At 54.9% G+C, this 25,471-nt stretch overlaps 1 protein-coding gene across 1 annotated transcript; it reads left to right on the top strand.

Annotated features, from left to right (window-relative positions):
- The first annotated feature begins 179 nt into the window (after window positions 1-179).
- On the top strand, window positions 180-22,288 carry MEF2B (myocyte enhancer factor 2B). Its single transcript, XM_049642539.1, has 9 exons — window positions 180-4,544; window positions 17,513-17,595; window positions 18,598-18,801; window positions 19,768-19,902; window positions 20,615-20,762; window positions 20,932-21,065; window positions 21,160-21,253; window positions 21,426-21,537; window positions 21,842-22,288. Exons 2-9 carry the CDS (start codon window positions 17,542-17,544, stop codon window positions 22,065-22,067), a joined length of 1,107 nt encoding a protein of 368 aa, XP_049498496.1. The 5' UTR covers window positions 180-4,544; window positions 17,513-17,541; the 3' UTR covers window positions 22,068-22,288.
- The last annotated feature ends 3,183 nt before the right edge of the window (window positions 22,289-25,471 follow it).

The raw sequence follows: 25,471 nt of genomic DNA, 5'->3' as shown, positions 1-25,471 counted from the left end.
AGGCAGTTGGAAAGGGAGACCCAAGAACACTGCATGGAGTCCTGGATCCAACTGTACCTGACACCAGTAAATCTTGATTATTCAGTTTCATTGGTCTCTAACTTAACTATTTGCCAAAATTGCTTTGAGTCCATTTCTGCTGACTGCAGAAAAGCCCACACTGACCACTGTGAATTTCAAGCCTGGAAGATCATGGTCCGCAGTTTGTACACCTCCAAGGCCCGCTGGCTGCCAGTGCGGTATCCAGCACCAGACATCAGGAAGATCAGAATGGAGTTGTTTGAAGTATAGTCCGGGTGAGTCCCAGGCCGACTGCTCTGAGAGGATCTCCCCACACTTCCCTAGGTGTTGTGAGTGGTTGGAAGAGAGGCGGCAGGGTCAGGGGTACCCTACGGGAGAGAGGGAGGGTCCTGGTGGGGTGTCAGTGTTGTGGAGGGGCCTGAGGGCCTAGGAAGGGGTTCATGGACACAGGAGATATGGAAGAAGGACCACCTCCCACTGCCAGGAAATAGGAGTCCATTCTCTTTCCCCTTTCTAGGGTGTATTAGGGGCCTCTGTGCCCCATCCTGGCTCCCCACGTGCCCCAGCCCAGGTTGTGGGGAGGGAGAATCCTCTGGTCCACCTGATTAGAGGCCCTGACTGGTGTGTAGCCCCCCACCAAGTCACTGTCACCGTTTGCCCACTCAGAAGGCACTCGTCCTTCTGTCCTTCTACCTGTCCATCAAACAGTCATTCATCCAGCAGTCATTGACTGCCCTCTGTTGGCCAGGCCCTGCCCAGGGAATGCCCTGGTGAGCAAGACAGGCCAGCCCTGTCAGACCTAGGGGTCAGACCGGCAGGAGAAACAGGCAGCTAAGTGAGGGAACTGCATATTTTCCAGGGGCTGCCTTGGACTGTTCCTGTGCTGTGAGCTAGTAGGGTGCAGTCTTGGGGTGCCCCAGACCCTCCCAGGGCTCCCCATCACCCACAGTCCCTGGGTGCGATCTCAACTAGTGACTAACAGCCTTCTCCATTCAAAGATCAGGTCTTTAGACTGAAGACCCCTCACGACTCCCAAGTCAGAGGGCTCCGAACTTGGCTGGTTTATTTGCATTTCATTTGCATGTCCATCCCTGCACTTCCCACCTAGAGAACGCCCACACCCCCTGGGCCACCAGGGGGCGCAAGAGGCAAACCCTTGGTCAGGCCTCGGAAGTGGTCATTGTCCGCTTTCCTGGCCGGTCCTGGTAGGTGCATTGTGATCCTCTATCCTTTTTCACCCCATACGCCCTCGCTCCCATTTTTCAGAGAGTGAACTAAGATTCCATGAGGCAGGATTACCCAGCAGGACCTTGCACCTGCCCCCATGTGCTCCTGGGCTGTTCTGGCAGCCTCCCTTCCTTGCCAGGGTGGAGGTGTGGGCACTCCCAGACCTGACTCAGTAGGATCTGCTCCCAGGAGAGCCCCAGAGACAGGAGGTGGGGGAAGCTTGGAGAGAGGCAATGAGCTCCCTTGTGCCATGGGGCGTTCAAGCTGGAGCCTAGCACCCATGAGGGTGGGGATGACCTGGAAGGGATCTTGTGGACCACCCCAGCCTCTTTCAAATCTGTGGATGGGGTAAAAGGAGGCCCAAGAGGGCAGTGACTTGCCCCCAGTTGGTCCACAGTGGTCAAAATGGGAATCAGACTTCACTTTTGGCTTTTTGTCCTTAGCCCAAATCTAAGTTCTGGCTTTTATTTCAGGCCTGCTGTACACTCCCAGAGGGGTACTACCGCTGGGAAACCCCTTCCTAGCCCTGCCACATCCCCCAGAAAGGTCTCTGAATGCCTCCAGCTTGGTCCCCATGCCCCGCCATCACTCAGACCCTCTCCGGGGCTCTCCAGTTCTTCAAGAAACCCTCAGAGATACCCCTTTGGTGCCACTACACATGAGGCAGAGGAGCCTCCAATATGGGGGAGACAGAGTCAGACACACACATCTCCAACCCCCTGGGTCAGTGCTGGGCTGGAAGGAGGGATGGGGGTAGAGAAGCCCCAAATGGGAGGAGGGGGCTTTGAAGGTGGGCCTTGAAATGATTCTAGCCTCCAGGAGGAGGGGCTGCTGTTTGCCCCACTTTCACATGAGCAAACAGGCTCACAGTGGTGCAGTGACCAGCTTGAGGTCATGCAGTGAGTGGGAACCAGAGCTAGGATGGGGACCCAGGCTCTCCAACCCTGAGGCCCTGCCTGCCGGACCACACTGCACTTGCCATGAAGCCTCCGTCAAAGCCTTCCCCTTCTGATACTGTGGGAAAGGATCTGGAGGACGGGGACTTGGGAGAAGCAGCTTTTCCACCTCCTTACCTTCGCACTCCTGCCTCCACCCACCCCCAACTACCCCATCCTCTAGGCCCCCTTCCCAGATCCCCTTCTGTGGCCCTTTCCACTCTCTTCTCCCCTGCCCCCCAACCCTCCCTTCTACTCTCCAGCCTCTTACTCTAGCAACTAAGGGTGTCCCCTCAACTGAAAAGACCGAGGTGGAGACTTTGCCCTGATGGGGGATGAAGGTTCACATGGGGTGACATAACCATTGAAGGGGGAGGGTATAGGACAGGAATTGGGGTAGAGACAAAAAAGAGGGGCTGTTATAGGAAACAGAGTGCAAATGATAGAAGATGGAACTGGCCAGAATGGGAAAGAGGCATGGAGTATGAGTGGGGGCGGGGACGGAGTGGCAGGAACAAGGGAGGGAGCCCTAGTGGTGGGAAAGGGCAGGGAGGAGGATGCGTGGGGGGCAGGCCCAGCCAGCTCAGATCAGGCAGACCCTTCCCTACACACCCTGGCTGCTCCCAGAGCTTCTCCAGCTGCTGCCCTCACGTAACCAGAGCCTGCCTGTTGCATCAGAGACGGGCGGGCAGCCACGGGTAAACAGAGCAGCCCTCGGGGGGCCCGGGGCTCCCCAGCCACCTCCACGCTCCCCAAGCCTCATTCTGTGCCTTGGAGCCAAGGCAGACACCCCCATCCTAGTCTGGCTTCTGGTGTGTCCTTGGGACACCAGAGGTTTGGTGTTGGGCACTGAGGGGCAGCGCAGTGGGGTCAGAGGCAGGACCCCTGGACCTTCTTATGACAGCGTGAACCCTAGCATATGTCCAAAGATGAAAGCTTTGCCCAGACTAGGGATCCAAACTGCCCATGTCACAGATGGGTAGATTGAGGTTTGAGGAGAGGCCTCCCAGAACCCCAGTTCCCTGCCTCAGTGTCCCCCACACATTGATATCTCTACATGTTCCCCACAGAATCCAAGAGTCTAGTCATCCCCTGTTGTCTTCCAAGAAGGTGGAAAACAGACAGCCATTGCAACCCACTTGATCTCCCATTTTATCTGCCCCAAACTGACCCCCTCCTCTCTTTCTCCGAGCCTCCCTTCAAGTGCCCAGCCCAATCTACTTCTGCCCACTTCTCTGGCTTCATCTGCCTCGTCTCCTCCACCAAAAAATGCTCCGCACTCTGCCTCCGCACCTTTGCGAGTGCTGTTGCCTCTTGGAAAACCCTTCTCCCAGTGGCAAACTCCTGTTCATGCCGCAAAGCCCAGTAAAATGCCCCCTCTTCTGGGAAGCCCTCCCCAACCCTTCTAGCCCAGTCCTGACTCCCCAGAGCCAGGGCAGTGTGTGGCAGCTCTGTCTTCGCCAGGCTAGGAGTTTCTCCTGGCTTACACAATCCAAAAATCATCTTCATTCTGTAATTCTTTTCACATTGATTCACTCACTAATTCTGCTCTGATTTCCCCTCTGGGCCTAGACGTGTGCTGGGTGGTGCTGGGATCCCATGGAGGGAGTGGATGCAGAGGTCTCGGCTGGAGTCTAGTTCTGGAAGCCAGTCCCCCTACACACAGCTGACCTTTAAACTGGAGGACGGCGCCTAGAAGCCGAGGGGTCTGTTGCCTTCCTGTCAAGACACATATCTAGCTACAGGAGGCACACAGGAGCTAGATGTGAGGCACACATCTAGCTACAGGAGGCACAGATGAGCGAGCCCGCACAGGTGATCCCAGAGCCAGCTTTCTGCAATCCCTCCATTTGGGCGAGAGCAAAGATCAATGTTAGCTTCGAGAAGGGCTCCGTCTCTGGGGCCTTCAGGGTCTTGGGTCAGAGTTGTATTTCACTCAGTTTAGAATAAGTCTAGAGTTGGGGCTAGCCGTGGTCCAAATTAGAGACAAGGTCCGAATTAGCGCCAGGGTCACAGTAGTAAGGTCACAGGCGCCTAGTGAGGGTGGGGGAAGTCTGGCGGGTCTGATCCAGCCCCCTCTCCGGTCTCCTTTCTTCATTACACTCCCTCCCCATTTCCGCGTCTTCCGGGGTCTGAATCCGAGTGCCCAGAACTCCCGGGGCGGGGACGCGCCCAAGTGCCCGCCCATCACGGCTCATGAACGCGCCCTATATACAAATGATCCCCACCCCACCCAATCAGCTCCCGAGGGGGCGGGGCCGCCCGTCCCGAAGGCACCTGTGGCCGCCCTGCGCTCCGAGCTCTGTGCTGCTGCTGCTGCCTGGCTGGTACTTGAGCGTCCAGAGGGCCCAGGCCCAGCAGGTGCGTGTCGCGTCGGGCCAAGGTTTGTGTGGTGTCTTTAGAACGGCATCTGTGGTTTGGGTTGGGTTTGGAGGTCCAAGTGTGCTGCTGTGTGCTGGAGAGTTGTGTGTCTAAGAGATGTGCGTCCTAGGATGTGAGTCTGAGAGGTTGTGTGTCCTGAGAGGCTATGTGTCCAAAGGGTGTGAGTCGGAGGGGTGTGTTCGAGGGGGAGGGTGTGTCCAAAGGATTGTGAGTCCAAGGGCTATGTTTCTGAGAGGTTGTATGCCCAAGGGGCCTGTGTCTGAGGGTTTTGATGTCATTTGGGGAACTGGGGGGCCATGAGCCCCTGGATGTGTCTGTGAGCTGTATGTCTGGTCTGTGAGCTGGGGTGTCCTCCTCTCCTGGGATGCACTCCTTTGCATGCCCTCCAAGCCCCTGTACACAGCCCGGTGCCTTCCTGCTATGGCTGTGCCCTTTTGTGTCACTGCCCCAGACCTGCATGTGGCATAACCATCCATGTGTGCCTGTGACTGCCATGACCCTTGCCTGCCCCGTGGGATTTGAGCTTCACGAGGAGAATGCGGGGCCTCAGCTGGGCCCATGGGTTGCCTGTATGGCTGGGGGCAGGATAGGGGGTGTGGAGCCCTGAGTGGGGGATCACAGCTGCCTGGGTCACCCTCTTTCCTGTGCCTCAGTTGTCCCATCTGGGAAATGGGTACAGGAACGATAGTCACAGCCCTGCGAGACTGTCAGCACATGACAAGCTGACATGAAAGTGTTACTTTTGCAGTTATGCTCCTCCCACCCCCCTCCACCTCTCTCAGGGTCCAGGGCTGCAGACAGGGCCGACCGATCCACCTGGCTATCTCCAGTCCCTTTGTTGCTGACTTGAGAAGTCAGAAATAGCTGAGGCCTCATGCTTGTCCTGGCCTAGAATCCCCACTCGGGAAGGTCAGGACCTCTGGACATTTGGCATCCAGTGTTAAGAATTTTCAGACTATTGGGGTAAAAGAAAGTGGGTTCAAAACAGTATTTAGAGTTGGAAAGACAAGCGTGTGGGGTTTGATTACAAAGGTCAAAGGGACTTTGGGAGAAGTCAGCCTTGCTCCATCCTGTCCCCCTGTCTGCCTACCACTGCCTGTCTGAGTCAAGGAGTGAATCTTGGATTCCAGGGAATGGAATTTCAGAACATTTAGGGCCCAGGGCCTCACCTTCAAGAGTCGGAAGCTGCTTATTTGGTCTGAAGCCCCCACTTTGCAGGGAGGGAAGACTGAGGCCAGATGGAGACATTCAGGCCCCTCAGAAAAAACATAGGCTCAATGCTATTCCTGGGCCACTGCCAAAGAATAAAATCCAGGAGCGAGGGGCCCAGCCTTCTCTCACTCCTCTCTTTGTGACTTCAGACAGATCACTGCCCCTCTCTGAGCTCTGTGGCTGCCCCTGTGACCTGAGCAAGTTGAGCTCAGTTTTACATCCTATCTCCAACTAATGATTTATTTCATGAAATCATTACCCAACCGGGCAGACATATGGAAGATGCAAATTAAGAGGGGAAAGGGACCCCCAACTCAGATGCAAGGAGTGTAGAAATGTTAGGGGTCTGGCCTTCCAGAAGATTTGAGGCACATATGCACAGATGTCATTTTTCAGAGAGGATTTATCATACACTGAGATCCCATTTGGGGTCAGAGAGCTCACCCCAACCCTGGCCCTTGAATCCCTGTGAGGTACACACAGAGGTTGGGCCCCATTTCTCAACCCCCAAAAGGGTCTTCCTGGGCCCGTGCCCTGGGAGCTTGTGAGGATTCCCGGTCATCTTCAGGCTGAGGAATGAGTGTCTAGGATCCCAACAGTGATCCAGGCTCACCTCCCAGACCGTGCAGGGGTGGCGAGTTTGGGCTACAGCCAGATAGCCCCAGGGCTCAAGCCCAGGCTGGAGTGAGAATCTGGGGGTCTCTCTGTGTGGCCCGGGAAAGACGGGCTCCTCCTCTGTGAAACGGGGATAGCAATCTCCGCTTCACTGGGCTGTCTGTGGGTCAGGCAGGTCCTGTGTGTAAATGAGGTGGCATGTGGGCCTGGGCAGACAGTAGGCGCTCAATAATAGGAGGTGACATCTGAACTGTGACAAGTGGAGGTACCTGTGAGCCCCATCAAGGCCCCCCACCATCACCCCACCCTCTACCAGGGCCAAGGAGGCCTCAGGCCTGTCAGCTTTCCTGGCCTGATCTCCTCCAGGTCCAGGTTTGCCTGGGGTCAAGGCAGGGCCCTCAGAAGGGAGCAACTGAGGAGGGTTGGCACAAGGAGTCACTGCCATGGGCACAGGCCTGCTTCTGTCCACTTTCCACACCCACAGCACCCACTGTCTCCAACCAATTGCTGTCCTGGTCTCCTGCCCTGACAGGACTTCTCCCCACAGCAGCCATGGGGTCTTCTGAAAATCCTGAATCAGACCACAGCCCTCGCCTGCTCATGCACCCTCCATGACTCCCCATTGCTCTGCAGTCCACCCTCTCATCCCCACCCTTGAGGCCCCATGTAGTGCCCCTCATTCACTGTGCTTTAGTCACACTGACTTCCCCTGCACCTGGAACCTGACCAGCATGCTCCCACCTCAGGTCCTTTGCACCTGCCATTTCTTCCACCAGGCAGTCCCTCCCCCACATCCTGACATGGCTGATGTCCTCTCGTCCTTGAGGACCCCCATTTCAGAAAGGCCCAATGCAGTTCCCTCCCCTGCCACCTACCCCCTACTCCTTCCCCCTGTTGAATTTCTTCCTTGAAGGCCTCTGTCTCTGAAAGGATTATGTGTCTGTTGTCACCTCTCCCACAGGACTGGGCAATGGAGGAAGTCAGGCTGGGTCTGTTCACTCCCTACCCCTGTGTCCCGTGAACCTGGTGGGCTCTCAGACATTTCTGGGGGAAGAGAGTGGAGACCAGGGATGCCCCAAGACCCCATCTTTGGGTCCTTGATGACTACATCTCAGGTCTGTCAGTCTGTAGGCTGAGTCCCTTCCGCTCAGAGCTGACAGATGTGTTAATTTCCCAAGCAGGGAGGCCTTGGCCGCAGGGGATGAATTTCTGGGGTTCCCACGGGGAGCTCTTTCTCTGGAACAAAGAGAGAAATCTTGGGCTCTCCCTGCAGTTGCTCCTATGGCTTGGGAACATCACAGGGTGCTTTGGGTGACCCTGGACTCCAATCTGGGACAGGAAGTTGGGTTCCGAATGTAGAGTCTCTCTCGGCTCCAGGGGTTTAGGGACCCAACCCCCTCGGGGAGGTAAGAGGGAGTGGTGGGCTTCCATTTGCAGTGACGGTGACAGAGAAACTGGCCTTCTTGGCAGATGAAGGACGTGATTTCCTTCCCAAATGGACAGTCGTACCTTGGCCTGAGAGGCACTTGAGCACCTCCAGTGGGGGGTTGTGCTGTTGGCCGTTAGAGCAAGGGTCTCAAACTGGGAGGGGGTGGGGCTCAAATTTGTCTTGTGGGCCACAAGGTGTTTGAAAGAAAACTGAACGGGTTTCTTCCATTTGTTAAGCAGTTGGCTCGTTCATTCAAGGAAGGGTGACTGGGGGCCTACTGTGTGCAGGGCCCTGGGAAGGCTCCACCCTGCCCTAGCTGAGTGAACATGCTAGGGTGGTAACATGATCATCACAGAAAGTAACAACGAAGCACAAAAAGTATCTGGTGGGGCTAAGTGCCTCAGGGAGAGATGAATCTCTCCTGGGAAAATTGGCTCCTCCAGAAAAAGGGATTTTTGCCTGGTTTCAAAGGATATGAGGTATGTCCTCAAACCTGACAAGGGCTTTCCGGGGGGGGGAAGGCCCAGCCTGGGCAAAGGCCTAGTGATGGGAATGTAGCAGGTCTGTTTGGGGCTGGTGTGTCAGGTGCCCGAAAAGGGACAGAAGGTGTACTGGGTATTTGCTGGTAGATGAGGCCTTTCTAAAGAGGAAGGACAGGTAGTGGGCACCTGGGGAGCTCCCAGGGACTCGTAGTACAAATGGGGAAACTAAGGCTCAGAACATGTCAGGCAACGAGTATGCGTGGAGCCGGGAATTGAACCCTCATCTGGCCAGGCCTACAGCCACAACCCTCTCAGCACATGGCCACAGTGGGCCCCTTAAGGAGAAGACTGGGGGAGACGAGGTCTGAGGGACGCCGCTGGGCCTCAGTTCCCCTATGGGTGCCAAAGGGACCTATGGACAAAGGACCATAAGGGGCCTTCTCCAACTGGAACATTCTCAGTTTCTGGGATTCAGAGCCACCTGTGGGTGACACACCACACCCCTAGACCCCCCCACAGTTCCCAGGAACACCACGAAGATCCATACAGTCACCTGCCTCCTGCACCAATATAGCTTGTGACTCCCATGAAGCGTCCATGTACGTGCCCCCCACAGACGCTCACTTCCCACAGACTCCCCAACCCCCATCTCTCCCCTGGAGCTGCTGACCACTCTTCCCCAAGAAGCCAGAAGGTTGGGCAATACCACCGCGGGCATGGGGGCCCTACGTGTGTCTGGCATCTATGGGAAATGGACGACAAGCATGCCTGTACTGGGGGGGGGCATGGTATGTTTGGGGGTGTCTGTGCATATTTGGGAGTCTGTGTGCACTTGGAGACCTGGAATGTGTTGTGGTCTCAGTGTGTGTATTTGGGGGTCTGCATATACACGGTGATCTGGGTGTCTTTTGGGAATATGTGTGTTTGGATAGCTGTATGGGTTTGGGGGGGGTCTGCATGTATTATGGACTGCGTGCGTTTCGGGGGCCTTTTGCATGGAGTGATCCACATGTGTTTGAAGGTGATATGTGTGTCCAGGAGATGTGTATATGTTTTATTTTTAATGTTTACTTTCTGAGAGAGTGTGAGCGGGGGAGGAGCGGGGGGGGGCGGGAACAGAGGATCCAAAGCGGGCTCTGCGCCGACAGCCGTGAGCCCAATGCCTGGTCCGAACTCACGAATGGTGAGATCATGACCTGAGCTGGTTGGACACTCAACCGACTGAGCCACCCAGGCGCCCCCAGATCTGTATATGTTTTAAGCATCTGTAGATTTTGAGGGGCTCTGCATGTGTTTGGGGGGTCTCCTTATGTATGGAATCTCCCTACGCTCATCTGTCCATTTGAGGAATGGGCTTTATCCCTGCGTCCCTGTTCCTCAGTCCTCCTGCCTGGATCTGCCTAGGACCCTTGCTCTGATCTGGGCACCTCCCAGGGCTGAGTAGAGATGACCGAAGGTCAGGGCCCAGTGACCAGAAAAGCTCCCCGGGCAGGGTAGGAGGGAAGGGCATGTATAGACCCCCTACTGTGAAGCCTTGTCCCCGAGCTCACTGGCTCTGACTCTCCCCATTTTCTGGTGGAGGAAACTGAGGCCCACAGAAGTTTGGCCACACCAGAGTCACTGCCAGAACCCACCTACCCTCAGGGACCACTGTGGGCTGAGCCAGCCTCTAGGTCACCCACAGAGGCCCCCCACTTGGGGCACCATCTCCCTAGGCCCCCAGGGTAGGAGGCGGACCCAGGGCCCCTGCTGGGGAGGGGAGGGTCGCTGGCAGCTGGGGTCAGAACTGCTTGAGCCCTCAAGAGATGGGGGGGGGGGTGTCCCGGATTTCCAAGGGGCTCTTCCTGTTGCCTGTAATGAGGTACTTGGGGAGCAGGTGATGAAACCACCGCCTGGGTTGCGTGAGGCGGGGCCGCAGGCCTGATTCGCTGCAGCCACCCAGGAGCAGCGCCCCCTCCCCGCTTCGCCGCGTCCCCGCGGGCCCTCACCTCCCCCCCGCCACCCACCTGCCTCTCACTTCTCCTTTCCTCCCCTCCTTTCCCGGTGCGGGTGCCCCACCAAGCTGTGGCCTCTGGGCTCAGGGGTCTGGCAGTGTGGCTCGCCACTCGTCCCCTCGTTAAAGCCCCACTGGGAACCAAGAAGGGGAACTTGATGGACCCCTGATCTGTTCTCTCAAACCCTTGCTTCAAGGCCTTTGAGGTCAGAATTCTGTGACCCATTTTATGGGGGGAGGAAATGGGGGCTCGATGTCACCCAGCGTGTCACCGTGTGAGTGTTGCTGTGGTCTTGCAAGATGGCATGCTGACTCAGCGCCCCAGTTCCAAGGCCCGGCCCTTTTTCCTTCTGGCTTCTGGAAGGCCAGAAGATAAGGTCAGCAGAGCCATCCACCACCCGCTTCTCCCCAACTGGTGGGAGAAGGATTCTCACCCCCATTTACAGGTGAGAAAACTGAGCCCCCCGCTGGGGAGACTGCCACGGGTGAACCATCCGTGGGAGGGTGGCATTCTTCCTCAGCCCCATATCTCTATCACCAAAGTGCTAAATAATCTTGCCAGGCCTGGGAGGTGACAGTCTATGGCCCAAAGGACCCCAGAGGTGTTTGTTGATTGACTTAGTGACCACCAGGCACTCATAAAATCTTCCTTTGTCCTCTCCGCCCTCCCCTGCACAGTGCTCAGGCCTGGGACCCTGGGCTCCTCCCCCTCCCCCCACAAGCGTGCCACCAGTGCATCCTGGCCCTTTGATTGCCAAGCAATTCTTCCACTTCTGCCCCCGTCCTAGTTCAGGCCTCATGTCTCCCACTGGACACCTGTCCGGGCCTTTCCTTGTCCTTATTAGACGCTACTCCCCACAGCAGTCATGAGCAGGAGAAGCTTTAGAAAAAAAAAAAATCTTTTGGTTGAGATAAATCATAGAGAGAAAGATGCACAAATCATTGGAGTAGGGTTAATACATTGGCACAAACTAAACACGTCTGTGTACCCGGACTCTGGACCGGGGAGGAACCCCTGAAACTCCCACTGCTCTGTCATGGCACCCTGCCTGGGATGGCCACTGTGTGACGTTCATCACTGTGAGCTTTGCCTACTCTAGAACTGCACGTAAATGGAATTATACAGTGTGTCCCCTCTGTCCAGTCCAGCATTGTTGAATCAACGTGTGGTCTGAGAGATTCACCTGTGTGGTTGCGTGGATCTGGAGTGCATCCTTTTACCGTCCATCATAGAATCTACCAGAAAGTGCTAACTGATTCTCCCATTGAGGGCATTTGGTGGGTTCCAGCTTGGGGCCATGATGAACGAAGCTACTGAAAACACTCTTGTCGGTGTTGTCCTTTGGTAAAATATGGATCCATTTCTCTTGGGTGAATACTGAGGAGAGAGATTGCTGGGTCATAGGGAAGATGTATATTCAGCTTTAGCAGATGCCAGATAGCTTTCCAGAGTGGCTCTACCTCTGTCCCTTCCCACCAGCAATGTAAGAGAATGCACGGGGATTTTTAAAACTGTAAAATTACATCCTGTGCCCCCAAACTCTCCATGGCTCTTCGTTGACCTCGGAGTAAAGCCCACGGTCTTCACTGTGGCCTTATGTGATCCGACCCCTGCAGTCTTCCCCACCGCCACCTCTCTCCCTCTCCCCACCGCCATGCTGTCCAGCCATACAGTCTTCCATGATTTCTTTAAAATGCCAAACTCATGATCGCTGCAGACTTTTGCCCTCGGAGTTCCCCCTGCCAGGAACACCCTTCCCCCTCGATCTTCCCGCTACTGGCTCTTCCCTTGCTTGGCTGTCTCTTTCTCGTGCTTCAGGTCTTGGCTCCAATCTCACCTCTTCGGAGAGGTCTTTTCTGAAATGCCTGGCTCACCCCTCTCATGGTCAATACTTCTCTTGATTTGGACTTAGTCGGGTTCTGACATGCGATAGTTTCATCAAAATGACTGGGGGCGATTCCCATTGTTTGCAAAGGTCTGAGTTAGTTTAAATAACATTGCACTTGCCTCTTCCTTGAGGTTTGATAAAAGAACCTTTAAGACCATCTGGTCCTGTTGTCCTTTTTTTTTTTCCTGTTGTCCTTTTAATGGTAGGTCTCGTGTCACTTTTCTAATCTTCTATGGTCATTGGTCTACTTAAACTTTCTACTTCCTTTGCGGTCAGCTTATTACAATGGTTGGCACATGGTTGATACTTCATACCTGCTAAGCATGAGGATGTGAAGAAAAAGGGAGGGAGGTGCTGGACCCTCGGCTTCAAATGCCCACCCCCTGCCCATCTGCTCAGGCCCCCATCCAGCCTGTCCACCAAGGCCCAACTACATGCTTCCTCCTCTGAGATGCCTTCTTGGGTTTCTCCTGACCCTCCTTCACTGCTCCATTCCCAGGTCAATGGGTCCATTTCTCAGCTTCTCTGCTGGGCAGCTGCTACAAGCTCTCTGCTTTCTGGCTGGATATTTTTTGGGGGGTGGGGGTGGGGAATGTGTGCACAGAAGAGGCCTCCCCCCTCGTGCCTGGCACATTCAGCGTGTGCTGCCACCTCCCCCCAGCAGTTCCGATCACGCCAACATCTGGAGACCAGGCCACTGGGTCTGTCTGCGGCTCAGTGGGGATTTGCATGTGAGTACAAATATATATGCACACCCTGGGCCTTCCGCCTCCACATTCCTTGGCTGGCCCTTCACACCTGGGCTTGAGACAGGTCAACGCTGAGTGACTGGATTTGCATGCCCATGTATTTCTGGGTAGGGAGTCAGCTGGGGGAGTCTGAGAGGAAGTTGTTGAGGGAAGCTGGGGGGGAGTTCAGAGTCTCTCTTGACCTGCTCCATTCACTAAATCTGGTTATGAGGGGCTTCCAGTCTGAGGGAGACAGAGCCGGATATACGTACCCCTAGCTCCATGGGGTCAAAACTGGAGGGAAACTTCGGGAGCTGTAGGAATCCAGAGTGAGGGCAGGGAGGGCTTCGTGGAGGAATAAATGTTTTGAGCTGGGTTTTGAAGTGTGAATAGGAGTTGGCCAAGTGAAAAAAGGGCTTTCCAAGCAGAGTCATTTCATTGAAGGTAGATTAAGATGGGCAGGGGTTGATTGGGGCAGGGCCTCAAATGCCAGGCTGGGGACTAGCACTTTCCCCTGAGGGCAGAGGGGAGCCACGGAGAGTGTGTGAGCAGGAAGGGGTATGAGCAGAGCTGTGTGTTGGGTAGATCCCTTAAGGGCCAGAATGGAGATGACTTTGGTTCTTGGGTGAGGATTGGGGGTTTCAGGATCACAAGACTCAGAAGAGTCAAAGCCCTGCATAAGCCCACCGGCATCTGTCAGGCCTGGCCCCAGAGATGGCAGAGGGTCTGGTGGCATGCCAGCAGAGGAACCAAAGGTCCCTGGAGCACAGTGACTTAAAGCGTACGATGCCAGCCTAGGACAGAGGGGGCCTCACCCCCTGCCTCTGGCCAGATGGACACAGCCCTGGTCTACTCCTCAAGTCTCCTGCCGTCTCTAGCCCGGCTTCCAACAGTCCTGCTCTCCATGGCAGCTGTGGCTAAAGTTTTTAAATGATAAATCAAACCTCCATCCCTTTTTGCTCGGAACCCTCTCAGGGCCCTCTGTCACTCTTAGACCAAAACCCACAGTCCTCCTCACAGCCCAGAGGACCCAGAGAGGCCCTGCGTCTATGGCCTCTCCTCCTGGCCTCCTTGTTAGTGTGTCCTTCAGGGCCTTCGTACCTGCTCTTGCTTCTAAATGGAACTCACTTCCTGTCTCCGCTTTTGAGTCTCAGTGCAGAGACCCCCACCCCCCGCCAACCCCGGCCTTCTGGCTCTTGGGGCTCCCTCGTCATGTGAACTCTGCCCTGTCCAGGACGTCCTTGTCTAAACTGGGGACGGAGAGGAAAGGGTCCAGTTTGAAAAGGGTCAAGATTCGAATCTTCCAGGCCCGGAGACTCACGTCTAAGTCCCTTGTTCCCATGGGACCCCAGGCACGGGGGCATTTCCGGAGCCACCTTGGCACCAGGACCTCCGGACCAGTGCCCCCCTCCGGTCCCCAGGGACCTGTCAGGGCGGGGGCAACATGTCCCAGTCGTGGGAACGCACCCGATTCCGGCCGGGGATTAAAATTAGCCTGGGAAGTTAAATTTAGCAAGTCAAGTTGGAGCTAGGGGGCCGGGGCTGGGGCTCCCATGGGTCCTGGCTCTGCATAGTTGTGACTACTCAGAGACACAGACCAGAGAGAGTGGAGGGCACACCTAGGGTCACACAGTAGGCCGCATATGACAGTGTCTAACACTCCTGGGCCCTGGGACTCTGAGGGTCCTGCCCAAACTCCTGAGACTGGAGTCTGGGAAGCAGGTATGGCTGCTCCTGGAGATGGACCCACATTTTCCTCCACTTCCCAAGAGCTCATTCCCAGGCCTTGTTTCAGGTGCTCAGCATTTTATACCCAGCCCAACCACAGAACAGCAAACTGAGGCCTAGGGAGAGGCCTCCCTTGCTGAGATCTGCCAAGTGGGTCAGAGGCCATCTGGGACCTGAGCAAGGCTCACCTGACCCTGGGCACGCCACTCACCCGAAGCCTCAGTCACCCGTGACATGAGAGGGGCTGGGAGGTTATGTGGTCATAGAGTTGGTGGAGGGGGTCTTGGACGCCGTGGGGTGGCTGTAGAGTGGGGTGAGTGCCCCACTACGGGCAATGTGACTCCTTTGTTCCCAGCACCCCTGCTGAATGGGGAGCACTGGGGAAGGCCTACCCATTCTCACCCTTGAGCACCCCTCCAGGGAGATCCAAGGTCCTCATGAGAACGTTCCAAGGTTTCTCTCAAGCAGAACTCGGGTCCAAACCCTTGTCTGGGCTCCAAACTTGACGTCTTTTCTGGTTGTCCAGACCTCCTCCCACCTGTTACATATAAATCAATGAATAAATAAATAATTTTTTTTTTAAGAAAGAGAGAGAGTGAGAGAGACAGCAGCAGAGGGGCAGAGGGAGAAGGAGAAAGAGAGAATCTTAAGCAGATTCTATGCCCAGGACGTAGGGCTCAGTTTCACAACCATGAGATCATGACGTGGGCTGAAATAAAAAATTGGGCACTTAACCGACTAAGTCACCCAGGCACCCCAACCTGTTATTCTTTTAAGAATAAGAGAGGGGAAAGTTAGAAAATTCAGAAAATCAAAAAGGGAAGAAAAAAGACACCAAAGGCCACACATTGTATGATTCCATTTACATGAAATGTCCAGAACAGGCAAATCCATACAGACAGAAAGTAGATTAGTGCTTGACAGGGGCTGGGGGAGGGACATGGGGAATGAGTGCTAATAGGCATGGGGCCTCCTTTTGGGGGATCAAAAATTTCTGGAACCACCTGGAGGTGGTGGTTGTGCAACACTGTGAATGCACTAAATGCCACTGAATTGCACACTTTAGAAGGTATTTTTCTTTCAATGTTTATTTCTGAGAGAGAGAGAGAGAGCATGAGCAAGGGAGGGGCAGAGAGAGGGGGACAGAGGATCCAAAGCAGGCTCTTCTCTGACAGCAGCGAGCCTGATGCAGGGTTCAAACTCACAAACCATGAGATCATGACCTGAGCTGAAGTTGGATGCTCAACCGAGTGAGCCACCCAGGTGCCCCTAGAAGGAACTTTTTTAAAAATTTATTTATTTATTTTGAGAGAGAGAGAGAGAGAGAGAGAGAGAGAGCACGCACAAGTGTGGGAGGGGCAGAGAAAGAGGGAAAGAGAGAGAGAGAGAGAGAGAGAGAGAGAGAATCCCAAGAAGGCTCCATGCTCAGTGCAGAGTCCAAAGGGGGCCTTGAACTCATGAATGGTGACATCATGACCTGAGCCGAGATCAAGAGTCAGATGCTTAACCAAGCCACCCAGGTGCCCCTGAATTGCACACTTTAAAATGGTTAATTTTAGGTTGTGTGATCGCATGTCAACTTTTTAAAAAGGAGGGAAAATTCACCCATAAATTTCCACCCAGCAGTGACTCCTATCTTGTGTATTTCCTTCTAGTCTTTTTTCTACTCTCAATGCAATTTTTAAATATGTGTTTACTTGTAACCACAGCCCTCAATCTTGCTTGTTGGGGAGCTGTTATAGGATTGAATGAGTTAAAGGTGTCCAACGTGGGGACCAGGCTTTCTTCCAGTGGCTCAGGGTTAGTGATTCAGTGAACAATGTATCCTTAGAGCCGCCAGATATCAGCATCGGAGGTCCCTCCAACCTGGCCTGTCAAGGGCTTTTAGGCTGTTGCCAGTATTCGTAATAGCGGTGCTTATGTGGCACCTGTGTGTCGGGCAGATCTAAATGCCTCACATGGGCTACTTTATTTTATCTCCTGACAACACTGGGCTGATCATGACACTGTTATCCCCACTGCACACACAGGGGGGCGTAGGGAGGTCAGGCTCCCTGGAGGTCCTACAATTACCAGCTTGTTGTGTTTTAGAGGTAGGGGCGGGGCATCTGTAACTCTTCTCTCTCTCTCTCTCTCTCTCTCTCTCTCTCTCTCTCTCTCTTTGTTTTTGTTTTTGTTTTTTAAGAGGGATAACTTTCAGGGCGCCTGGGTGTCTCAGTTGGTTAAGTGTCCAACTCTTGATTTCGGCTCGGGTAGGATCTCACAATTTTGTGAGTTTGAGCCCCGTGGCTGCTTGGGATTCTCTGTCTCCCTCTCTCTCTGTCCCTCCCCTACTTGTGCTGACTCTGTCTCTCTCTAAATAAATAAACTTCAAAGTTGTTTTTTTTTTTAAGAGGGATAACTTTCTCTTTTTTAATTTTTAAAATATTTATTCTTTTTTGACAGAGAGAGAGCATGTGCGCAGGTGGGGGAGAGGCAGAGAGAGACAGGGGGACAGAGGATCCAAAGCGGGCTCCTTGCTGACAGCAGAGAGCCCGATGTGGGGCTCGAACTCATGAACTATGAGATCATGACTTGGGCCAAAGTCAGACGCTCAACCAACTGAGCCACCCAGGTGCCCCTGTGCCTCTATCTTTTGCCCTTGGTCAGCCTTCTCTTCGTGTGGAGTTGGTCCAAAGGTGTTCACTGAGCATGTACTCTATCCTGGGCTGGTTGAGGGGGGGGGCTGTGGAGGTAACCCAGCCTGCCTTGATTTCCCCCAACGTCTTCCCCTCAGTGCTTGGCGGATGCAGGTGGAAGACAGAGGGGAGGCTGGATGCCTGGTCTCACTCTCTCCTGTACCCACTCTGTCCTCTTTTCCTTCCCCCCAAGGCCAAGTTCTCTCCACCAAGCCTGGGACAATGGGGAGGAAAAAAATCCAGATCTCACGCATTCTGGACCAAAGGAATCGGCAGGTGAGTTCAGTGGGTACAACAGTGGTCAGGGGAAAGGCATTCTTGGCAGTGGATACAGCCTGGGCAAAGGGGGGGGCTACAGGGGATTGGGGAAACTTGATGTGGTGTCCGCAGTTTGAAATGTAGCATTTGCTCATTTTCATGATGGTTTATTCATTTATTCTCCCTGATGACTGAAGCCCCAGTCATAGGAGAGATGGAGCTGGACACAAACACACCCAACTCACAGGGCTGGTCCAGAGGGAGGCACAGACCTGAGGAAGCTCAGAGAGAGAGTGTAGGCTCTGTCCTAGAGACCAAGGAAAACTTCCCCAAAGGAGAGGACATTTGGGCTGGGTCTTTGAAGCACCAGTATGAGTTTGCCAGGTTGAGGGGCGCCTGGGTGGCTCAGTCGGGTGAGCTTCTGACTCTTGATTTCAGCTCAGGTCATGATCCCAGGGTCATGGGATCGAGCCCTGCACCGATCGAGCTCTGCACTGAGCCTGGAGACTGCTTATTAAGTTCTCGCTCTCTCCCACTGCCCCTGTCCCCAACTCGTGTGCTCTCTCTATGAATAAATAAATAAGTAAATAAAAATTTTATTTTATTTATTTATTTATTTATTTATTTTTTTAAAAATTTTAACGTTTATTTATTTTTGAGAGAGAGAGAGAGAGACAGAGCATGAACGGGGGAGGGTCAGAGAGAGGGAGACACAGAATCCGAAACAGGCTCCAGGCTCTGAGCCGTCAGCACAGAGCCCGACGTGGGGCTCGAACTCACGGACCGCGAGATCGTGACCTGAGCCGAAGTCGGCCGCTTCACCGACTGAGCCACCCAGGCGCCCCGTAAATAAAAATGTTAAAAACTAGGAGTTTGTCAGGTTGAGAAGTGTGAAAGAAGGAGCAGGTGCCAGGCACGGGATCATAAGGCCTGCTCAGGGAGTAGTGAGGCCCCTCTGTCTCCTCCATGCCACCCCAAATCCATGTCTTCTCCCACTCTGCCTGTGGGTCCTGGGTCCAGGTGACATTTACCAAGCGGAAGTTTGGGCTGATGAAGAAGGCCTATGAGCTGAGCGTGCTCTGCGACTGCGAAATCGCCCTCATCATCTTCAACAGCGCCAATCGCCTCTTCCAGTATGCCAGCACAGACATGGACCGCGTGCTCCTGAAGTACACGGAGTACAGTGAGCCCCACGAGAGCCGCACCAACACCGATATCCTCGAGGTACCCTTGGCGCCCTCCTCCCCAGCGCCCTGAGGTCCAGCTCACTGTGCTCGCTTGGAGCCTGGGGACTCTTGGTTTGCACGAAAGATGAGTGTTGCAGATTGGCTTTACTGCTGGTAAAAGCAGGTGCAGGGTAATGTAGGGTCCCTCCCAGGGTCAGCTGCCTGAAGAGTAGAAATAAAAACATCAGTCACTGTGCATCGAGGGCTGCGCTGTGTCTCTTTCGCACATCATCTCATTTAATCCTGTCGCCTGTTTGGGGTGTCCAGAAACAGAACTGAAAGGCCACATTGAGTGTCCCAGTGTCCCAGTGAGCAAGCCCACCTCACTGAAGTCCAGGAGTGTTTTTGTCTGAGCTGCTGGGTCCTCAGGAGGAAGAGGCAGAAGCAGCCGGTGCACTAGCGGATGGTCAAGATCACTGTCCCTTTGGATATGGGAATTTGTATGCAAGTTGGGAAGCTAAAGCCACAGAGCTGGTGAGACCAGCAGGCCTAGGATGGCGCCTGGGGACCCTTAATGTTTCAGGAGGATGAGGAGAAGCTGTCAAAGGAGAGGCAGGGGTCCAGGAATGGGCAGGTCCAGGAGGAAGCAGCTCAGGAAGGCCTATAAAGTTGTCCTCAGGTGCTCAGTCTGCCAGCATTTATTAAACACCTACTGCACTCCAGGCCCTGACGCTGCACGTGAGGGCAGAACAGAAGCACCAGGGTCATATTCAGGAGGAGCGTTAGGACAGTGCCAGCAGGTCCTGGTGGATCTCAGCCCCCACCGTGTAACCTGGGCCTCTCTGGAATTGACTGGGTGATCATGCACTCGGGCTTTGGCCAATGGGATCTGGCTGGAACAGGCTGTGCCTGCGCTCCTGTCCACCCACAGAGCTGGATGGGTAGGGCTCTCCCCTCTCCTCTAGAACCAGGTTCCCTGGCTAGGCTGGAGGGAGAGTCACCCTATTGTCTCCTCTTTCCACAGACACTGAAGCGGAGAGGTGTGGGCCTCGATGGACCAGAGCTGGAGCCAGATGAGGGGCCTGAGGGGCCAGGAGAGAAGGTGCGGAGGTTGGCAGGTGATGGGGGTGACCCAGCCTTGCCCCGGCCCCGGCTCTATGTAAGTGACTCCCTGTGCCACTATGAAGGGGCCCTCCCTCACCTCCTAGGCCCAAGTGGTTAGGGCTGAGACTAAGACAGGGACCTAAGGCCAAGAAGCCTAGAGTCTGGAAGCAGATCTCTGCCTAGGTGGAAAGGGAAGGCTTCCTGGAGGAGTAGGCATTATAGCTGCAGCTTTGAAGGATGAATAAGAGTTCAATGGACAACCATTTCCTTCCTACTGTATTTATTTGATTCATCAAACACTCCGGGAAGCCTCCTCAGTGCCAAGTCTGTGCTGAGTAAGAAGCTTCAGCTCCAGGGGCGCCTGGGTGGCTCAGTTGGTTAAGTGGCTGACTTCAGCTCAGGTCATGATCTCACGGTTCGTGAGTTCGAGCCCCACAATGGGCTCTGTGCTGACAGCTCGCAGCCTGGACCCCGCTTTGGATTCTGTGTCTCCGTCTCTCTCTGCCCCTCCCCTGCTCATGCTCTGTCTCTCTCAAAAATAAATAAACATTAATAAAATTAAAAAAAAAAAAAAAAAAGAAGCTTCAGCTCTGGGCCTGTCAAGAAGTGACGGCCCCAGACACAGTCTCCTTCAGCCATACGGGGATAGGCCAGAGGGAGGAGGAGCAAGGCTTCCAGAGGTGGAGGCTGGCCCCTGATTTTCTGTCTCGGACTTAATGCCCTCATCTCCACGTGCCTCCAACCAATCCCGTCCTCTCTGCCCTCAGCCAGCAGCCCCTACTATGCCCAGCCCGGACATGGTATATGGGGCCCTGCCCCCACCAGGCTGTGACCCCAGTGGGCTTGGGGAGGCCCTGCCGGCCCAGAGCCGCCCATCCCCTTTCCGGCCAGCAGCCCCCAAAGCTGGGCCCCCAGGTGAGCATGGGGCAAAAGCCCTGGGGGAGAAGGAGGTGGGAGTCCCAGGGAGGCTTGAAGGGGGGGATCTTGGCTCTGGCACTGCTTGTCTGTGTGTATCACCTCTGGACCTCAGACTTCATTAGATGACAGGCCACGTGCCCTCTCTCTGGGGTCTCCTGCTCTTCAGGCCTGGCACACCCTCTCTTCTCACCAAGCCACCTTGCCAACAAGACGCCACCACCCCTGTACCTGGCAGCAGATGGGCGGAGGCCGGACCTGCCTGGTGGCCTGGCGGGGGCCCGAGGGGGACTGAGCACCTCAGTGAGTGAGGGGAAGGTATGGCAGGGCTGATGGGGGAAGACAGGATGGCCTGGGGTGTGGGCCTCAGTTTCCCCTTTTCCCTGTCTCCCCACAGAGAGGCCTCTATGGTAGCCTACAGAGTCCATGCTCTGCCACAGCTCCGGGACCCCCACTGGGGAGTTTCCCCTTTCTCCCCGCAGGCCCCCCAGGTATGCACCCTCCGCTTGCCCTGCCGTGGGAGACATCCTTACCCCCGCTGGGGGTGGGTGTCAACATTTCCCCACCCGCCAGAACTCTGAACTGGTGGGCGGGATAGGTCAGACTTGGCTGGGCAAGGGCTCCCTGAGGTCAGGGCCTCAGTTTATTCCTCCTACCCCCTAGAATATAGCCTGGGAGACCCCCCGCCGCCCCCTGGCCTGCTGCAGCCCCCCACCCTGGCTCCCTGGCAGCACTCGAGGGGTGATGGGCCCCCAGCCGCTCCTCCCCAGCCCAGGTAAGTACCCTAACTACCTCTCCTCTCTTCCCTCCCCAATTCGGGTCGCTGTGGGGGGTCCCTCCGTCTTCTGAAGCCCCTGGCCAAAGCTGACCCCTGGTGGCCACTTCTGGTTCTACACTCAACCCCGCCCGACTGTTCTTGCTCAGGATGGGTGGCTATTTTGGAAGCCCCAAGAGGGATCGCCACCCACTCCTTTCCCAAGGTCCTCCTGCCGAGCCTTTGCCCACGCCGTGCCACCTCCCTGGCTTTCCTCCCTTCCCCGCTGAGCTCATGGCTCTCCTCTCTCTCTCTCTCCCTGCAGTGGGGGTCGAAGCCTGGGTGAAGAGGGTCCCCCCACCCGCGGCGCCTCCCCGCCGACCCCCCCAGTCAACATCAAGTCCGAGCGCCTCTCGCCAGCCCCCGGGGGCCCCGGCGACTTTCCCAAGACTTTCCCCTACCCCTTGCTCCTGTCCCGGCCCCTGGCAGAGCCCCTACGGCCAGGCCCCCCCCTGCGCCGGCTGCCCACTGCGGACGGCTGGGCCCGGTAGTGGACCCAGGGGTGGCACCGGTCCTTCTTCCCACGCGGGGCTGGGCTAGGGCACGTGGGGTCCTTTCCCCGCATCCTTCTCCGCGTCCTTAGAGAAGACCCAGCAGTTACGACCCTCCGAAGTGAGGGCCTGGCGTTCGGATCCACGGTTGGAGGTGGGGACGGAGGGGCTCCTTTCTCCCTTTCCTGTGTGTGTATCCACCAATAAAACACTTCTGGTGTCCGTGGACGAAACTATCTGTCTGTCGCTGCTCAGAGCCACCACCACTCCCGGGTCCTCCCATCTTTTCCCAAGAGACTTCAGCCTTGCCTTGTCTCGGTTTGGGAGATGAGAACCCTACCCTGAGACAAGGATTCGAGGATGGGTATCCCGGAGGAAGGCCATTGAGGGGGAGGGGCGTGGCGGGGAAGAGCCCTGCAGGGGCGCCAGGGAGCAGGTGATTTCGAGAGCAGCACCGCCCCCCTCCCCCTCCCCCTGAGGACCCCGGGGAACCGCTCAGAGCGCGCACCTAATGTGGTTCCACTCCAGGGGAGAGAGACTGGGCTATTTACCCTCACCTCATTTGGATGTCGGGCCTTGTGCACAAGGGGAAGCCCCTAGGCTGGGTTACAGCAAGAAGCACTTGGGAATCCTGGATGTGCTACCTGCCGGCTGGCAGCGGTCGATACATTATTCATCTTTTAAATGTCCCTTGATCCCTTGACCCAGCAATTTCGACCCACTAGAGGAAGGAGGGAGCCGGGCGTTTACCAACCCACTTTTGGGGCCCACAATCTCCCCCCCCCCATTTTGGCCGGTCTCCTGAGGGCAGACTTGGGTGTCCAGGGACCAGAGGGGGCTCCATTTGCTTCTCCAGTCCAGGCACCCCGAGGTGGTCTCAGTGGGATGTTTATAACATGCAGATTTGATCCCTGACCTTCCCGAGTTCCCGGACTGCCCCCACCCACTCTACTCCGTCTACCCCTGTCGCCCACTGTGTCCCCTGCCCTGAGCCCCCCTAGTAATACTCCAGTCCCAAGACTTGGTTGGGTGAAATGGAGGCAAGGCTGGAGAGGGTCCCTTCTAAGCCTCTGGATCTCACCCTCACTGTGGACAAGAAGTCAGACCTGTCCCTGAAGTCAGCGCCCACAGGTTAAGTGCCCAGTGTGGGGTTCATTAAAATGTGGGCAGCTTTCAAAGACTGAGTGGTGAGGCCGGTGGGTGGGGTTCTGTATACCCATCCCAGGAGGCTGCACTTTCTTCATTTTCCATCAGGTGGCACCCAATAGTATGCTTTCGATTCTGTGCTCCCTACTCAAAAATAAAAAATAAAATAGAAATAGCAATAAAAAAAAATAAAATTCCGGGACACCTACGGGGCTCAGTCGGTTAAGCGTCTGACTCTTGGCTTCGGCTCAGATCACGATCTCACGGTTTGTGAGTTTGAGCCCCTCATTGGGTTCTGTGCTGACAGCATGGAGCCTGCTTGAGATTCTCTCTCTGTCCCTGTCTCTCTGCCCCTCTTCTATGGTCTCTCTCTCTCTCTCAAAATAAATAAAATAAACTTTAAAAAAATAAATAAAATCCCTCTTGGCTTCCAGGGGATCCACCCCATGTTTTCAGGCTCTGAGCCTGGGGACTCAGGAGGGCTGTGTCACACGTCGTGTGCACATGTGTGATTTTACATGTACAGCTTGGGGTGACCTGGGCCACGAAATGTCAGTGAGCAGGCTACCGGCTTCTGGAAACACCTTTGCATCCAGACTCCAGCTCTGCACCTGCTGGCTCTGTGCAGGAGGATACAGGGAGGGTTGTGTGGAACGTCTTCTGCCAGCCTTTGTAAAGACACCGTGGTGACGTCAGTCAGGGCCACTGTCACCATCAGAGGGTCACTGAATCTCTCAGGAGCTCAGTCACTGGTTGAAAGCATCATGGGAATTGTGGCCTAGAGAATGTGGATTCACCTAATGGAGAACAGAGAACAAGGAACATCCAATGGAGAACAGACCACATGTGCATCCAACGTAGAATAAAGAGTGAGGAGTGTCTGTTTCATTTTCATTTTTAAATGTTTTATTTATTTTTGAGAGAGACAGAGTGTGAGTTGGGGAGGGGCAGAGAGAGAGGGAGACGCAGAATCTGAAGCAGGCTCCAGGCTCTAAGCTGTCAGCACAGAGTCCGATGTGGGGTTCAACCCCACAAGCCGTGAGACCGTGACCTGAGCCGAAGTTGGACGCTCAACCGACTGAGCCACCGAGGCGCCCCAGTAGGGTCTGTTTTAGGACAGAGGAGGGACGTTATCTGGCTCTAGTGTTAAGAGGCACTCTCAAGCTGCTCAGGGACAAATAGACTGTTGGGGGTGAGGTGGAGGATGGTGGATGGAAGATGAGGTCCAGGATGTGTGGGAATTTCCTGTAGTTCACCGCCTAGGGGGCGCTGTGACACCTAAACTCATGATCCAGGGGGAGAGGACAAGGTGTGACGTAGAGATTTGGGCCTCCCAGAGCCTCGGTATCTTCATCAATAAAATGGAGACAATTGTCCTGCCACCTCAGCCTACTAGAGGGGGCACATGAGTAAACCACCCCACCTCCCCAGCCTGGCGTGCAGCGCACCTGCATGAAATACCCCTCCCTCCTCTCCCCCTTTCCTCACACCCTCCCTAAGTCCCAGCTTTCCTGCATCCTTCGTGGATTCATAAATCAGCTCATGGCCCCCATGTCGGTCCAGGGAAGTCCTGTGACCCTCACCACCACTGTCACCCATCCTTTCTCAAGAGGCCCCTCTGTGTCCAGAGGACTGAAGCCACAGTGAATCCCCTCCAAACAGACATCCATACATGCTCATAAACAAAGACAAAAACATCCAGGGACAAGGTAATCAACTATACAGGTCCCACTCACGGGCCTCATAAAAACCCTCAAGACATCTAATCACACCCCCATGTATGTCAGGCAGACACACGTATCCATAAAAACACAGATGCAAAACTTAGGTTCCCAGGCTATCAGCCTTTTCCTCCAAGCCTTGAAACACAAAGCATCAGATTCTTTGAGAGAGAGAGAGAGAGAGAGAGAGCGCATGTGTGAGCAGAGGAGTGGGGGAGAGAGAGAGAGAGAGAGAGAGACTCTCAAGCAGGCTCCACAATCAACACTGGACCTGGTGATGGGCTTGATCTCATGACCCTAGGATCATGACCTGAGCAGAAATCAAGAGTCCAACACTCAACCCACTGAGCCATCCAGGCACCCCTAAAATACCAGATTCTTGAAACTGACATTTTTTTTTGATCCTTGATCCAGCCATGCCTGAAGCTGACTATGCTTTTAGAGTTTTTGTTGTTATAAAAAAATTTTCCATTATTATTATTATTATTATTTGCTGGAGCTCATTTGAGTTGGAGTGTGTGGGGGGGGGGGTTGGGG

The sequence above is a fragment of the Panthera uncia genome, chromosome A2 (assembly GCF_023721935.1).
Source record: "Panthera uncia isolate 11264 chromosome A2, Puncia_PCG_1.0, whole genome shotgun sequence".
Classification (NCBI taxonomy): Eukaryota; Metazoa; Chordata; class Mammalia; order Carnivora; family Felidae; genus Panthera; species Panthera uncia.
Note: the sequence above shows the minus strand (reverse complement) of the source record. Positions and strands in the feature narration are given on the sequence as shown.